The 18118-nt window shown below is 38.3% G+C and overlaps 1 protein-coding gene across 5 annotated transcripts in view; it reads left to right on the top strand.

The window, feature by feature from the left end:
* Positions 1-18118, top strand: part of LOC133557684 (rho GDP-dissociation inhibitor 1-like) — a 70645-nt gene that overhangs the window by 33242 nt on the left and 19285 nt on the right. Inside the window, exons 2-7 of one of the 5 annotated variants that reach the window (XM_061908395.1) lie at positions 550-609; positions 1597-1669; positions 1750-1958; positions 3118-3201; positions 7372-7448; positions 16316-16379. In XM_061908395.1, coding sequence (XP_061764379.1) covers positions 1772-1958; positions 3118-3201; positions 7372-7448; positions 16316-16379 — 412 coding nt within the window. In that variant the 5' untranslated portion in view covers positions 550-609; positions 1597-1669; positions 1750-1771. The remainder of the gene's footprint in view (positions 1-549; positions 610-1596; positions 1670-1749; positions 1959-3117; positions 3202-7371; positions 7449-16315; positions 16380-18118) is intronic. The other 4 variants (XM_061908388.1, XM_061908405.1, XM_061908379.1 and 1 more) reach the window with 4 other exon arrangements.

Raw genomic sequence — 18118 nt, 5'->3', positions numbered from 1 at the left:
CGGCTCTTTATTGCTGGCCTCGTGGCTCTTTGGAGCATTTTTAAAAAAGGATTGAAAATCGAAAAAGATTGGACATTTTTTTTTTTTTTTAATTTTGGTATGTTTTTTGTTTGAGGACAAACATGACTCAAACCTTCCCAATTGTTAGAAAGCCCACTGTTCAATATGTTTGTGTGTATGCTACACTGATGAGAGTATTTGGTGAACATTGTTTGGTCCTACTAATTTCTGTGGTTCTTGAACTCACCAGTGTGAACTGTGATGCAACAGTTTGTTTACATGTTCAATATTCCACTTCTTCTTTGTCTCATTTTGTCCACCAAAAGTTGTATGCTGTGCGTGAATGCACAAAGGTGAGCTTTGTTGATGTTATTGACTTGTTGGAGGGATAATCAGGCATATTTGTTCAGTGCATGACTGCAAGCTAATCAATGTTAAAATCCTACTTAGGCTAGCTGTATGTACGTATTGCATTATTATGCCTGTTTTGTCGGTATATTTGAGCTCATTTAATATACTTTACTTTTATCCTCTTTGTATATAATTTAGTTTCGTAAATGCAGCTGAGATGGGCTCCAGGACCACCTGCGACCCCGTAAGGGACAAGAGGTAGAAAACGGATGGATGAAAGGATGGATGTCTCATGACACATTATCTGTATGTAATATCAGCTGCTTTTCAGATAGTTGTGTGCCATGTTGTTCCAGACCACTGCAAACACCACCTAGCATGCCGTTTCCTTTCACTTGGACACACATGTATACTTTTGGCCATTAAAAGCCAGTAATTCCCAGGTGTTATCTCACCTTCTGACTAGCCTCTGATTACTAATGGTTTGTATAATTGTAAAAATGTGTAAAATAAACATTACATTTCAAAATTTCTGTCAACAAAGATTTGCTTCAGTCTGCGACAGTCATTTTGCTAGTAGGCTATTATAGCTAATACAGACACTTACTTCTTATGTTGCCTTCATTATAACACTTATATACGGCTTTTCATTTTTTGCGGATCCAGACAGATTTGTTATTTGTATTTTTGGTCCAATATGGCTATTTCAACGTTTTGGGTTCCCGACCTCTGGGGTATTATGATGCAAAAAATTATTTTGCGCATATTACTTTTTCTACACTTGTTATCCAGTATAAGCCTGTTTTGACAGCCTATTTTTGTCTTTCGTCGGCCCACAAGTTTATAGATTGTCTCCACCATTTCTTGCTAACGTGTGATTGGGCATCCATGCTGTCACTCCTTGTTGTGGCCAGGAATTTGTGTTTATTTATTATTTTAAGTTTTAACATGCTGTGCGCTTGTTCTGCAGGGGTCACGTCAGCTTGCTGGATTTTACTGTCATTTATTATCAGAGGTTTTTAGAGTGCGTTTGTAATTAGTGGTGTGTGACCCAGCTCTTGGATCAAAATCTCATCCTTGGATCCATTATATAAGTCCAACACCTAAATGTGTTAAACGCATAGTCATAGTGATCTCTTCACTGGTGAGGTTATTTCAGAGAAGTCGAGGTGATGTCACAAAGCAGGCACAGTTAGGTCAGCATCCACAATACCTGCTGAAAGAGGATCTTCTGCCATTTATCAGCTCACAGCAGTTACAGAACAGGAGGACTGGACACAATTGTGCTCATCGGTTTGTCCAGGAGAACTTCTTTCCAGTAAGCGAGTATTGATCGTGAAGATGCACCCCTTTTTAAAATATTTTTTCTAACATTTTTTTTCCTAAATCAACGTAAAGTGTACTTAACCTTTTTTCAGACATGGCTGAGGATGACCTGACTCCAGAGCAGCTAGCAGCCATAGCCGCCGAAAACGAAGAGCCAGAGCCTGTAAACTACAAGCCACCTGCCCAAAAGACTCTACAAGAGATCCAAGAGCTGGATAAGCATGACGAGAGCCTACGTAAATACAAGCAAGCCCTCCTCGGCTCTGCAGTCTCTGAAATTGGTATGTAATGTTGTATTTCTGTTTTGACGGTGAGAGAATGTAGTCCTTGAATAATTGATGTCAGAAAAGTTATCTGTTATACACAGTTATTTGATGTCCTGCTTACCTACTTAGAAACATGTGAACAATCCATAATTTCTATTGTAGGTATTTTGTAACAGCGTTTAAAACATGTTTTATTTTAAGATAAAAAATCACAACATTCAAAAAAAGTGCATATATCCATTTTCTATACCACTTATCTCCATTAGGGTCACGGGTAGATTGATAAAGTAAATAAAAAGGTAAAACCCATTAATTAAATTGCAATTGATTGGGGGTAAAAGGTATTTGATCCCCCTGATCCCAGATCATTTGTCCATTGTGGTTAGAGTGTCCGCCCTGAGATCGGTAGGTCGTGAGTTTTTGTTGTATTTTTGTTTTTTCTTGGCGGAGTATTTAAGCGACAACTATGTAGTACTACTTTTTTTTGGTGTTTTTTCATCCATCTTCTGCTTGTATTCATCGTTTATCTACTAATGATTCTTGAAGAGGTGGTAGATCAAATTGCTCGTATTTAAAGGACGACGTCTTCGCATAACCGACTTTTTGCAGTCATTGCAAATTGCCAGTTTTTTATCCATCAGACACACTTTAAAATAATCCCAAACCATAGCCATGTTGTCGCTAGTCAGTCATCGAGTGAGCTCGCTTGTTAGCCAGGCTATAGCACTGGCAACAACACGATCTTGTTGTTGTTATGCTCTGCTCGCTGCGGTTTGATGAGGTCATCAAGCGTCGCCAGCAAACGTCTCATGCTGCAGTCGTCAACTCCTGTGTTGTGTGCGGAAGAGGGGAGAGGGGAGGTGCTGCTGACTGGGAGACGCATATGCTCTGCACTTCTTCTTACGTCCGTGTACCGCTACGTACAGCGGCGTTTTAAAAAGTCATTAATTTTACTTTTTGAAACTGATACCGATAATTTCCGATATTACATTTTAAAGCATTTATCGGCCGATTATATCGGCCTGCCAATATTCTCGAACATCTCTACTAAAGTGATCTCATAGTTTTGAGCGGTTAAGCAGGACCCTGATATTATTCCATAATAGTGTGCTGTTGGTGTGTAATCCTAAAAATGTTGGTGTGAACATGACATGTGTTACGTTCCTGTCATCAGATCCAAGTGTTCCCAATGTCCAGGTGACACAAATGGTACTGATGTGTGAAAGTGCACCAAATCCTTTGGTGCTGGATTTACAGGGTGAGTTTGACCACAAAGTAATGTAATAGCATCTTCTTTTAACTGTGTGCATTTAGCGAGACAGATGGGAAATGATGATGGAAAAAGACAATGCATGGCTGATTCAAACCATCTGGACTGCCAGATTATTTAGGGTTTAGACTCTCATTTTAGACAACTGAAAATGCAAAAGTCTTAAAAGAAGAACTCCAAAAATCCATTGGTAAACATCCTTGGTCCAAATCTACATGAATGCTTGCGCTCTACACGCCATACAAATTATTGATTTGCCTCTTGAGGGGTTGTATAAGGTTATATGTTTGAAAGTTTATTGATAAAGCAGTTAACTTCACTGGGGCTGTTGTCCAAATTGGCCCAAATCTGAATCTGCACTGAACTTTTAGATCGATGCATCCACTCATCCCTGCATCGGTTAAGCTCCAATCTTTCTCAGCTAAAAAGAAGGGCTGCTGTGTCCAATACATGATAGTCACCCTTTTCCAGTTGACATCAAGTTCACAAACTCGACACAACAAAAACGATTATTTTCAGCAATTAAATAACACATATTACGCTTCTCAATTATTCTATAGTTCTATGTGAAAAATGAAAACATTTATCATTTTTGACAAACACAGGTCTTGATCTTCATTTCTTATGAATATTTACGGATTCATGTAACAGAAGTAAACCCATACAAATGAAATCTTTTAAAAGTAATTTGTAAAATGAACTTCATATAAAATGTTCTTGAATGAGGACTTTGACATCCGTTATTGCCCAAGTATAAGATTATATCGGCTTACATCTAAAATCTCCAATATAGGCAGTCCTACTGCATGTTTACCTGTGCAAAGATGGAAAGCCAGTTAACATCTAAATGTCCTCCAATAAGCACACATTTGTCTTTTTTCTTGTATTTTAGTAAAGTAATTTACAAAAGCATGGGAAGCTGTGGGTGAGTTAGTATCAGATGGCAGTTGCACAACAGCTAAGCACACAAGCTAGACATAGATGTCTATAAGTGTCCCTAATTGAACAATATTGCAGTCTAAAACAGCAAATTAGTCAATATAAACAAGTATCAAATAGTTGTAGTTGCATATTACCTGCAAGTGTATTAAAAAAATATCCAGGAACCAACGTTACTGCATCATTTAATTCACTGTGTCACGAGTTTAATGAACTTTGGGCCATTATGTGTTTCCAAAAAAAAAATTGAAAATTACCACCCCAATTTAACTTTGACAGCATAAGTACAGTAAATAGGTTAGTGTCTTTTATACCTACTATTGTTTTGTTTTAATAATTTAATGTAATTATAGTTTTTCTAACATTCCACACGACAAAATAATAAAAAATTATGTACATTCCTGATAAAATCGTATCGGATCAATATCGGTTTCAGCAAATACCATATTTTTTTGGACTACAAGGCGCACTTAAAATCCTTTCATTTTTTCAAAAATCGACAGTGCGCCCTACAATTCCTATTAATTCTGGTTGTGCTTACCGACCTCGAAGCAATTTTATTTGGTACATGGTGTAATTATAAGTCTGACAGTAGATGGCAGTCACACACAAGAGATACGTTTGGACTCAGGCCTGTAGCTTAGCTTTTTCACTTATTGCACCGGTGCTACTAAATGAAAAAAAAAAGTAGCGGAGAAATTTTTTTGTAGCAATATGAAATTTCTCAAAAATCACAATGTCATGATTAACACTGAATGTGCACATGTGCACTCATACATATAAACAAAATGCCATCATAAGGCCTACTGCAACGCTCGCCAAGTCCCTTTAAGCCTTGCTATGTTGGTCTCACTGTTGTCTTTTGACATTGCTCATGTTAAAGGCTCACCAATGTGGCAATGAGTTATTGATGAGGCAGGAGTTGAAAAATAAATTGTTCAGTTTTGTACTCTCCGCTTAACATGAAAGTAAATAGCTTTACTGTGTTGCCATGACACCGGAAGTTGTCAATCCAGAAACGGAAGTCTTGACAGTCTTTTATCAGTTGCCACAGCATAATAGAAAATACGACATGCATATTAGACGTAAATAAGACTTAATTAAAGCAGAACATACTGGTGACGTTTGACTACCTTTTGCCAATTAAACAGAACATAGCAGTCACATGACCGCACTCGACCCCACATTGTAAAAAGCACACACACCCTTTGTATTGCACATGCGCCAGTTTCAACACACGAGATGCAACCCAAAAGCAGATACCGGTCAATAATAACACAATTGGAGACTGTTTATTTTCTTCACAAATGAAAAGAACAGAACATTTTGAAGTGCATCGAAGATAGCTAAAGAAATGTAAAATGCCGGATTAATTCGAAATACGAATGGGATGAATGATAATGAAGCTGGTAGGGCTGGGTGACATGGCCTTTTTTTAATATCTCGATATTTTTAGGCCATATGGCGATACACGATATATATCTCGGGGACGGCGTGGCGCAGTGGCAGAGTGGCCGTGCGCAACCCGAGGGTCCCTGGTTCAATCCCCACCTAGTACCAACCTCGTCACGTCCGTTGTGTCCTGAGCAAGACACTTCACCCTTGCTCCTGATGGGTGCTGGTTAGCGCCTTGCATGGCAGCTCCCGCCATCAGTGTGTGAATGGGTTAATGTGGAAGTAGTGTCAAAGCACTTTGAGTACCTTGAAGGTAGAAAAGCGCTATACAAGTAGAACCCAAAGATATCTCGATATTTTGCCTTGACCTTGAATTAACACTTGATGCATATAATCACATCAGTATGATGATTCTATGTGTCTACATTAAAACATTCTTGTTCATACTGCATTAATATATGCTCATTTTAAACTTTCATGCAGAGAAGGAAATCACAGCTAAGTCAATTGACCAAAACTGTATTTATTAAACAGTTATTTAGCAGTGGCACAAACGTTTATGTCATTTCCAAAACAGAAAGTGCAAGATTGTCAGAGACATTTTAAGTGTCAAATAAAAATGAGATGCATAATAGGAAATCAAATAGTATTCCTCCTTCCCTATGTGGTAGGTTACTCCGGACGTTATTAAATTATTTTGTTGACTATTTTTTTCAAACGGTGTTTATCTGGAAATTTTTGCCTCGGCATTTTGATGGTGTGGGAGCGTGGCAGCGAATGGAAATGTTGATATGCGGAGTACACATTCTCTAGCAGGTGACTTTTCAAATGATGCCAAATATTAGCAGTAATACTACTTTTTATAACAACGCTTTTGCTGCATACTTGACAAATTACGGTTGTCTGTTCAACATATTCCCACTTGAAGCCAAAACACCGCCAGACGATGGACCCCCTGCTGTTTTTCATGGGAATTACTTCTTCCTTCATTCGCACCTTCTTTTTCTTGTATTCAGCTAACGTTACCCATGCTGCTACCTCTCTGCTCAGCGAGGGCATATACGTATGTGACATATGATGTGACAGTATGTGACGTATGTAAGTGTGCTTGCTGTCTGTGAGGACAGACAGGAAAGAGCAAGAAGAGCCTGTAATGTAATGCCCGCAGCTAAAAGCAACTGCGTGAGAACATATACTCGAATATCACGATATAGTCATTTTTTATATCGCACAGAGACAAACCCGCGATATATCGTTTATATCGATATGTCGCCCGGCCCTAGAAGCAGGTATAAAAAGGCGAATGTAACTAATAGTCGCATTAGAGATAGTGCATGTACTCTCTCTGATGCAAACTCTTTGAGAAATCAGACTAATTTAATGCATGGAATCATAGTGACTGATGGGTCTTTAGCTTGTCATTGATTTTTAAGCTTGATAAAGACCCAACACATATTTTCAAGGCAACAAAGAAGAAAAAGCATGTTATAGTCCTGTTGGGACCTTACCTAAAGCATTTTTTTAAACCAGTATGTTCTAAATTCAAGCGCTTTGTCTGATTCAAACACACTTTGAATAAGCTACTGTTGGACTGCTGAGAATGAAAAACACTACAGAGGTGGGTTCAGATCAGAGTATGTTGTGGTTTGTGAAGCCCTTCGAGGCACTTGTGATTAAGGGCTGTATAAAAAAAATGTTTGTTGATTGATACTTTTGAAATGATGGTGGTCCTGTCATGAAGGAAACATCATACTGTAGGATGAATATGTGAAATATGAAGGACATGTTGATACCTGTTCATTTTGTTCTTTTAATTCCCTACAGGAGACTTGGAAGCCTTTAAGAAGGAGGCCTTTATTCTAAAGGAGGGGGTTGAATACAAAATAAAGATCAGTTTTAAGGTAAGAGCTGACTATTTGTGGCAATGCCAAATATCAAGTTAAAGTCTATTATAACATGTCGAACAAGTATTTTCTGTTCGGGTTATGATATTAGACATGCCAGAAAACTAAGGTTGTTTTTTTTAACCTATCCTGTTCAGCAGCTTAGCTTAATTGTGCATATAATTCAGGGATTCTCAAACTGTGGTACAAGTACCACTAGTGGTGCGAATGCTTCATCCTGTGGTACGTCAGATAATCACTTAAGTAAATATTGTTTTTTTTAAATATTCAAACACAGTGTTACTGTTCAAACTGTGTGTAATGTTACTCTGGCCAGAAATATTAAATATACTTGTTAAAAACAATATCTGCCTTGTTTTTAATGAATACTTGGGCCTACTATGCTACTGTATTTTATTTATGAGCGTTATGGTGGTACTTGGTGAAAAACGTTTGAGAACCACTGATATAGATAATCTGCCTTTTTGTGCCATGACACATTTTTTATACAACACGTGCTGTGATGTGTTGTCTTTTTTGTATTTACTAGCAATACTATCAAGTAGTAAATAAAGACATTTTTCCTGGGAACACTAAACATTTATTTGTTCATTAATTTTCCATACCACATATTCTAATTTCAGGAACAACACGTTTTTATCCACAAACTTTAAATGGTTTAAACAAATTTTTTTTGTAAAATTTTTCTATTCTTTTCCTGTTGTTTGGTTTCAATTCGCTAGCTCAGTAGAAAGATAAATGCTTTTAAAAAAATACTGCATTTGAGTCTAATTCTAGAGCTTTTACTTTGAAGCATTGTAAAACTGAACATTCAGAAATAAAGTATGTCAATTACAACTTAAAAAACAGACAAAATCCTTTTTTCCCCACAGACAGGCAATTTATTTGTGGCAGTGGGAGCTGTGTCAATATGGAAAGTCATCAATAATTTGCATAATTGGCTATATGAAGCATGTATTTTTTTAAAGACTAAATGTTATAGATAATTTTAAAGACAAATCTGTGTTTCTAGTTATTAGTGTTAACATATCTTTTTCTTGTTATGTTATATTGTTCTGCTGTAATTCTCAATTGTTGCTGCTTTTTGTACACACTTGGTTTATTGACATATAATTTTCTGCCCTCCCTTAATGTTGAAATTTAGTTTGGCAGATATGTATTTTATGTCTTTCAAATTATATGTTTTAAATTAAATGTAATTTAAATTAGAGATAGGAAACTTCCAACTTGAGGTTGTTTATTAATAGTCTCCACAATAAAGTTACTATAAAACTAAGCACACAAGAGACAGTATAACAATGTATTCATGAAGTGCACATACAGTATAATTATCAACAATACAGTTTGGTATAAAATGAAAAAAGCAATTCAATTACATTAGGTAAGTTTGCTCTCATGCCGCTAGCTTAATGCTACCATACGTTGGACCTGCCCATTGGCAGGCTAACAAAAAATAGCATCATGATCGTTTTAAACATGTTTACAGGGATGGGAATTTTCCGCGGATCTGCGGAATTCTGACGATTTTGGCGCCGCCAGGGTGGTTTTTGTCTCTGCGTTAGAGATGCGCGGCTAGTAGGGGTGTAACGTACGTGTATTTGTATTGAACCGTTTCGGTACGGGGGTTTCGGTTCGGAGGTGAACCGAACGTCACAGAGATATTAAGTAGCGCACCGCACGTTGTGTAAACAATGCACACTGAGGCGCCATGAATTGATTTACGTGGACCCCGACTTAAACAACTTGAAAAATTTATTCGGATGTTACCATTTAGTGGTCAATTGTACAGAATATGTACTGTACTGTGCAATCTACTAATAAAAGTTTCAATCAATCAAAAAAACAACACACGGCAATCTAGCAGCGATCAAGGTATATGATAGACTGACCGCTTCTTTTCACGGGATATGTCCTCTTTGCGGAGCTGTCCAGGTGGAGTTTCTTAAATGCCTCAAATGTCCGGCATTTTAAGTTAAGGGTTGCGTGTGATTTCAATGTACGTTCAGGGTTAAGAAGGGGTTAAAAACAAAAACAAAAAGTGGCGCACGGCAGCAACATTCGTGAGGGAGGGGGAGACAGAGAGAGTTTTGATAAACGCGCATGCGTCGCCAGGCTTCGCTTTTTAACCATAGATTTATCAGATTTTATTTTTTATGTTCTACAGCAGTGGTGTCAAAACTGTGCCCCGGAGGCCATTTGCGGTCCACAGCTAATGTTTTAAAGGCCCACGACACATTCTAAAAATACTATTAAACTAAACAAAAACATAAACAAAAGTGAAATAAAAAAGCTTAAAGGCCTACTGAAATGAGATTTTCTTATTTAAACAGGGATAGCAGGTCCATTCTATGTGTCATACTTGATAATTTCGCGATATTGCCATATTTTTGCTGAAAGGATTTAGTAGAGAACATCCACGATAAAGTTCGCAACTGTCGGTGCTAAGAGAAATGCCCTGCCTCTACCGGAAGTCGCAGACGATGACGTCACATGTTGATGGCTCCTCACATATTTACATTGATTTTAATGGGAGCCTGCAACAAACACTGCTATTCGAACTGAGAAAACGACAATTTCCCCATTAATTTGAGCGAGGATGAAAGATTAGTGTTTGAGGATATTGATAGTGACGGACTAAAAAAAAAGAAAAAAAACGAGTTAAAAAAAACCGCCATTGCATTGGGAAGGATTCCGATGTTATTAAACACATTTACTAGGATAATTCTGGGAAATCCGTTATTTTTCTATTGTGTTGCTAGTGGTTTAGTGAGTTTAATATTACCTGATAGTCGGCGAAGTGTGTCCACGGGTGTGTTGGCGCGCAGTGTCTCTGAGGGAAGTCACGAAGCTGCAGCGGGACGGAAGCTCCGCTGATATCCGGTAAAAAGCAACTTTTTAACCACAATTTTCTCACCGAAACCTGCTGGTTGACATTTGGTCTGGATTCATGTCTGCTTTGATCCATAGTAAATTTTCACCTCCTGGAATTTTAAACAAGAAATCACCGTGTGTTTGTGTGGCTAAAGGCTAAAGCTTCCCAACTCCATCTTTCTACTGTGACTTCTCCAATATTAATTGAACAAATTGCAAAAGATTCAGCAATGCAGATCTCCAAAATACTGTGTAATTAAGCCGTTAAAGCAGACGACTTTTAGCTGAATGTGTGCGTAGTGCTCATACTTCCTGAAACCCTGTGACGTCTTGCGTATACGTCATCATTACACGACGTTTCGAAGACGAAAACCCGGGAAATTTAGAATTGTAATTTAGTAAACTAAAAAGGCCGTATTGGCATGTGTTGCAATTAGGGGTGTAACGGTACACAAAAATTTCGGTTCGGTACACACCTCGGTTTAGAGGACACGGTTCGGTTCATTTTCAGTACATTAAGAAAACAACTAAATATACATTTTTTGGTTATTTATTTACCAAATTTGTAAACAATGGCTTTATCCTTTTAACATTAGGAACACTATAATAATTCTGCCCACGTTAATCAACATTAAACTGCCTCAAATTGTTGCTTTGATTAAATAAAATGACAACATTTTTCTTCTACATATAAAAATTGCAACATTAAACAGTTTCAAGTCAACTCATCATGCTTAATTTATTACAGCATTTGGGAAGCCTGTAGTTGACTTTTATTATACACACGCACATACACACACACACGCACGCACACACACACACACACGGCACAATGAGTTAACCTAACGCTAAGAGCTAATTAGCCTTCACCTCAACCCAGAACTATGAGGGGAGCTGAGCTGCAGTTTAAGTTTCTGGAAGGTCAACGGGCTCATAGTGATGTTTGTAATAGTTGTGACTGGGAAGTGTTTTTTATAATTTGGGGAGTGTACGATGTCAGCTGCTCACCTGCTAAACAAATATCTGCTCATCTCGACGCCGGAGCACTGACTCCATGCTTTCTGAATACGCACTGCTGATTGGCTGTTACATCGCTCTGAATACGCCCTGCTGATTGGCTGTTACATCGCTCTGAATAAGCACTGCTGATTGGCTTTGTATGTAACCAATCAGATGGTTGTGTGGGCGGGACAATGCTGGGTGCTCACTGCTCAGACAGAGGTGGCTGCAGAGCAGCTTGTTAAATGATAAATGGGTTGTACTTGTATAGCGCTTGTCTACCTTCAAGGTATTCAAAGCGCTTTGACACTACTTCCACATTTACCCATTCACACACACATTCACAAACTGATGGAGGGAGCTGCAATGCAAGGCGCCAACCAGCACCCATCAGGAGCAAGGGTGAAGTGTCTTGCTCAGGACACAACGGACGTGACGAGGTTGGTACAAGGTGGGAATTGAACCAGGGACGCTCGGGTTGCGCACGGCCACTCTCCCACTGCACCACGCCAGTTAAGACTTAAGTTTACAAACTCGTTCGATACACCCTCGCACCGAACCGAAACCCCCGTACCGAAACGGTTCAATACAAATACACGTACCGTTACACCCCTAGTTGCAATGTTAATATTTCATCATTGATGTGTAACTATCAGACTGCGTGGTGGGTAGTAGTGGGTTTCAGTACACCATTAAAGGCTAAATGTAATTTAGAAAAAGTTGCAACGTTGACTAATAAAACAAAGCTGTTTTTTTTTCTTTCAAACTGTCATTGCTCAAAACATAATATTGAATCAAAATTAATGTTATTGTGAATTATTGACCTATCCACGTTTCTGATTACTTCACATCAAATATTCCACTAAGAAAAATGTTTTTGGTGGAAGATTTAGCCAATTTGTTAAATATATAGTCAAAAAATTTATATTTTATTGTTTTCTTACTGTACCGAAAATGAACCGAACCGTGACCTCTGAACCGAGGTACGTACAGAACAGAAATTTTTGTGTACCGTTACACCCTTAGCGGATAGGCAATTATATCATCCGCAACTGCATCACTAAAGTCATCATCCACCCGCCATCCACCCAAACCAACATTTTATCAAAGCCACAACCGCCCGCCAGCCGCCCGTTGTTATATATCTAATATAGACGATGCAAGGCATTAGTGAGGCTAGAAAGTGTAACTCCCTCCAAATAGCACAGACACAATGGCTTTCTTGAAATGATTTATTTGAAGGCTTACTTTCCCTTCAAATTCAACGTTAAAACTGTAATAAATAAAGCACATTACAAACGTAAAAATAATAACATGCACAGCATGTGGGTCAAACATTTTTACCAAGTAAAATACCAACAAATGACAAACAAATACCTCGTACATCCGTCGACTGACCAAACGAGACACTTCAAAATAAAAGTATGCCCACATACTGTTTCAACGAGTGCTGCTCGTTTTTCGTATGTGGGTAACAACATTTAACTATTTATAAATGGTTGATTTATATAGGCTAGTAAGGTAAAGTGTTGTACCTGACAAGTTTCGGCTCCCTTGCTTCTGCAGCCTTCATCAGAGGTGTCACGTGATGTTAGCGTGACGTTGTCTGTGACATGTTATATGGATTGTACCATCAAGTGTTGTCAGGTACAACGCTTTACCTACTAGCCTATATAAATCAAACAATAAATACATGTCAGTAGGCTAAATGAACCTCTTCAACATAACATTTAACTATGAATATATACAGTATTTCCGAATGGTTCAACCGCCCCCCGCTCGAATCTATTTAAAATCAATTTTTTCGTCATGTCACCCTCCCGATCCGGGTCCGCGGATGAGACCGCAAACCGCACATCTCTATTCTGCGTTGACCTAGTTATCAGTACAATGCAAAGAATTCCAAATAATCCAAAAGTGTGCAAGAATTTGATACATGTGTAAACTTGTATACATAAATTTCATCACATGATACATTTTTATGAAAATATTTGATAATAAATGTGAAATTTTAGTCAGGAGAATATTGTTAGATTTTGACTCAAAATAGCAGGAAATATATCCTAAGCTAACATAGATTTCAAAGCGGTGTTTTAGGATTAAAAAATTTTCAGCTGATTTTCTAAATCTTCATTCCCATCCCTGCATGTAAAAATGTTTAACCAATGAGATTTTAACAACACAATTGACATAAAAACACAATTGTACTTCTACTTCAGGCAAGATATATTCACCAAACTGTGTGGCAATGTATATTGATGCTAATTTAGTGCATAGAAGCAGCAGACTTGCTTCGTAGCATGTTTGTCAAACATCAAACTAATTTCAAATCAAATCAAATAGTCAATGTTTTGTGGGACATGATTGGCAGGAGATGGCAGCACATACAGCATATCACCTGGAAGGTTGAACTTTAAACTTCTTGTATCACATCTTAAACGAACATTTTAAATTTTTTCCCCACAATTGAAATCCCATTATCAGCATGAGTGATTTCCCCACACCTCTAAATATGACTGTTAAATATATAATTTTCCTAATATACAGATGATATATGACAAACATGAAATACTTACACGTTCCAATGCTCAACAAGAAAAAGGAATGAAAACTAGTAAACAATAGCTGTAAACTAACAAACATTTTTCTTCTGTGACAGCAGCTTTCAATCACTTAATTAAGTGATACCTGTTCAGCAGCTACAGACCGCTGCATAAAAAAAAACCTCTCCTGAGAAACATTTTTACTATATTCCGTCTATCCAATTTCTACCGCTTGTTGCCTTTCGGCAATCACAAGTTTTGTTGACAAAAGTGGTTGACCATTTATGCCAGGGGTGCCCACACTTTTCCTGCAGGCTACTTTTATGCTACTTTTCAATTGACCAAGTCGAGGGGATCTACCTCATTCAAATATGTAATTTATATTTTTTTATTTACAAACCCCGTTTCCATATGAGTTGGGAAATTGTGTTATATGCAAATATAAACGTAATACAATGATTTGCTAATTATTTTCAACTCATATTCAATTGAATATGCTACAAAGACAACATATTTGATGTTCAAACTGATAAACCTTTTTTTTTTTTGCAAATCATTAACTTTAGAATTTGATGCCAGCAACACATGACAAAGAAGTTGAGAAAGGTGGCAATTAATACTGATAAAGTTTAGGAATGCTCATCAAACACTTATTTGGAACATCCCACAGGTGTGCAGGCTAATTGGGAACAGGTGGGTGCCATGATTGGGTATAAAAACAGCTTCCCAAAAAATGCTCAGTCTTTCACAAGAAAGGATGGGGCGAGGTACACCCCTTTGTCCACAACTGCGTGAGCAAATAGTCAAACAGTTTAAGAACAATGTTTCTCAAAGTGCAATTGCAAGAAATTTAGGGATTTCAACATCTGATGCAAAGTGAAAAAGTGTTCTGTGGTCTGATGAGTCCACATTTCAAATTGTTTTTGGAAATATTCGACAATCGTGTCATCCGGACCAAAGGGGAAGCGAACCATCCAGACTGTTATCGACGCAAAGTTCAAAAGCCAGCATCTGTGATGGTATGGGGGTGCATTAGTGCCCAAGGCATGGGTGACTTACACATCTGTGAAGGCACCATTAATGCTGAAAGGTGCATACAGATTTTGGAAGAACATATGCTGCCATCTAAGCGCCATCTTTTTCATGGAGGCCCTTGCTTATTTCAGCAAGACAATGCCAAGCCACATTCAGCACATGTTACAACAGCGTGGCTTAGTAAAAAAAAAGAGTGCGGGTACTTTCCTGGCCTGCCTGCAGTCCAGATCTGTCTCCCATCAAAAGTGTGTGGCGCATTATGAAGCGTAAAATACAACAGCGGAGACCCGGGGGAGAAAAAAATTGAAGATTAAAATAAGATTTAAAAAATCGGTCTTTGCCTGGGCCCTGGAGAGGAGGTGCAGACTGAGGCCAAGGGAAAAAAAACAAATAAATAAAAAAAAATAAAAAAACAACTCATAACCATGGTACACATCCCTCTTCCATGTGTGTAAGAGGGAAACATCAAAGAACACAGAGGACATTAAAACAGCAGATACAACCAGACACTTCTACATTCAGCTATGAATAAAAAGTAAAAGAAACATATCCACTGTGGTGGCCTCTGCGGTGTTCCACGCCATCGTCTGCTGGGGAGGAGGGAGCATGGTCAGAGACAGAAGCAGACCCAACAAAGCAACCAAGACAGCCGACTCCACTCTCGGCCAGTGTCCAGTCCGAATGGATGAGCGAGGATACGTCCAAGGTGACTGAGGTGTCCGACACCTGCTCACCCAGTCAAGACACCGCGAAGCCTCTCCGTCCCAGCGCTCAGTGCTAGCTCCGCAGCCCTGTCCCTTCATCCGCATCTCCTCCAGTACATCCAAACATACTCTGGTGTAGCAGACACCCAGCAGCTGGTCTCCATAGCCAAAAGGCTCCCGGGAGGCAGATCCAGAGGTCCACAAAAAAAGCACCACAGAGGTCACGAAAGTGCCACCCCTTGTCACAAAGTCCCAAAGGGTCCCGGACCAAAAGGCAAAAAAATATAATAAGACATGAAAACAAGAGGGAAACACAAAAGGATGACACAAGAGCACAGAGCTCCTGCCTACAGCAGCCACTACAGCAGCGCCATCTTGGAAAAAAAAAAAAAATAGATTGATGACTGCTAATTTTTAGCTTTATTTTTTTAATGCCTGGCTGCCGATCGACTGACACACTCTCCGCGATCGACCAGTCACTCGCGGTAAACGTAATGGGCACTCATGATTTATGCGGACGTCAACCTAAGCGGGACGTCATAAAAAGAAAATAGTAGCCTCTTATTTGTGTTGGTTAGCATAAACGGGTTGTCGACATAAGCGGGTGTATCATACATCATGTAAATAAAACAGCAAGATATTGATATTGGGAATTCACGTTAATTGAGATGTTACTACATTCATGTTTCAACAATACTTTTTCTCTCCTCAGGTCAACAAGGAGATTGTTTCAGGCCTGAAATACGTGCAACAGACATACAGGAAAGGAATGAAGAGTGAGTGAATAGTTTTGATTTTTTTTAAATGTTCTTCCATACAGAATTGTCCCAAGTGCGGTCCTAGCTCCTTAGATCCTTGTTCTAAAATACGATCACAATTTTTTTTTTTTTTAAAGTGAAGACATAGGAGCAAAAAGATGTTCTCCACAGGACTGCAATCTACTTGCATGTATTTTCATTAAAAGGCTACCAAAATATGTACCGTATTTTTCGGACTATAAGTCGCAGTCTTCTCCACAGTCCAGCGGTGGGTGAGACCCGGCCAAACAAAAAAACAAACAAAAAAAAGCGACTTATAGTCCGAAAAATACGGTATATGTTCAAGACAAGACTTTGTGTTATTTAGAGTTAAATTAAACCGTATTATTGTATGTTTGCATTTAATTATGTTTTTATAAATGTATTTCTTTGTCAAAAATGCACCACAGGCCCATAGAATAATGAGATGTGACACCCCCGGGACACACTTTGGACGTGATAGTTTAAGGACTTTACAGACAACTTTTTAGAGCTATGGCTAATCATGACTCCTGCGAGTTTTAATGGTGGTAATGCACTTGTGAAGGTGCCCTGCATGTATGGAAATTTGTTCACACGACAAATACACTTTGTCTTTTGTATCCAATTACAGCGTGAATGCATGAGGAAAACACTTTATTTCACTTTAAATGCATGCTGTGTTGAAATTCAATACCAAACTGAAGGTTCTGAGCTGAAATATTAGAATTGTATGCACTACATTATCCACCTAGTATTTTATACTCAATAAATATAGCTGTTAAATATTCTTATACTTTGGTATATGGGTTACACGAAACAATTTTTTAACTTACAAATTTTGTCATAGAAATACTACAATATAGGGCTGGGCGATATGGCCAGATATATGATATTGATATCTCAATATTTTTAGGCCATGTCACGATACACCATATATATCTCAATATTTTGCCTTATCCTCGAATGAACACCTGATGCATATAATCACAGCAGTATGATGATTCTATATGACTACATTAAAACATTCTTGTTCATACTGCATTAATATATGCTCATTTTAAACTTTCATGCAGAGAGGGAAATCACAAGTCAATTGACCAAGACTGTATTTATTTAATATTTATCAAGCAGTGACACAAACATTCATGTTATTTCCAAAACAGAAAGTGCAAGCTTGTCAGAGGTATTTTAAAACAAGCTATAAGTGCACTTTTTTGAATGATGTCACTAAGATGACATATCAAAACAACACTAAATTAAAGTGTACTTTTTGTACAGAACGCCACTATAATAGTTAAAAACAAATAAAGTGCACTTTTGTGCATGATGTCACACAAGATATTTCAATAACTGTCAAATAAAAATGAGCTGCATAATAGGTTCCTGCGTACGTTATCTCCTTCTGTTGTTGCCGTTTTTTTTTTTTCATACGTCGTTGATCTGGAAAAAGTTGCTTCGGCATTTTGTTGGTGTGGCACAGGCCGGAGATGTTATGCGGAGTTTCAAGCACTCTTCATTCTCTAGCAGGTGACTTTTCAAATGATGCTACACTAGCAGTGCTGCTACTTTTTGTAGCAACGCTTTTGCTGCATACATGTTGAAGCCAAACCACCACCATGGATCCCCTGCTGTTTTTTTTGGGAATTAACTCTTCCTCCATTTGTTCCCCGATTCGCACCTTCTCTCTCTCATATTACCACCTCTCCGTTAGCATCCCAGCTAACGTTACCATGTCG

Source organism: Nerophis ophidion, linkage group LG01 (genome assembly GCF_033978795.1).
Source record: "Nerophis ophidion isolate RoL-2023_Sa linkage group LG01, RoL_Noph_v1.0, whole genome shotgun sequence".
Taxonomy (NCBI): domain Eukaryota; kingdom Metazoa; phylum Chordata; class Actinopteri; order Syngnathiformes; family Syngnathidae; genus Nerophis; species Nerophis ophidion.
This window is presented reverse-complemented; position numbering and strand designations above follow the sequence as displayed.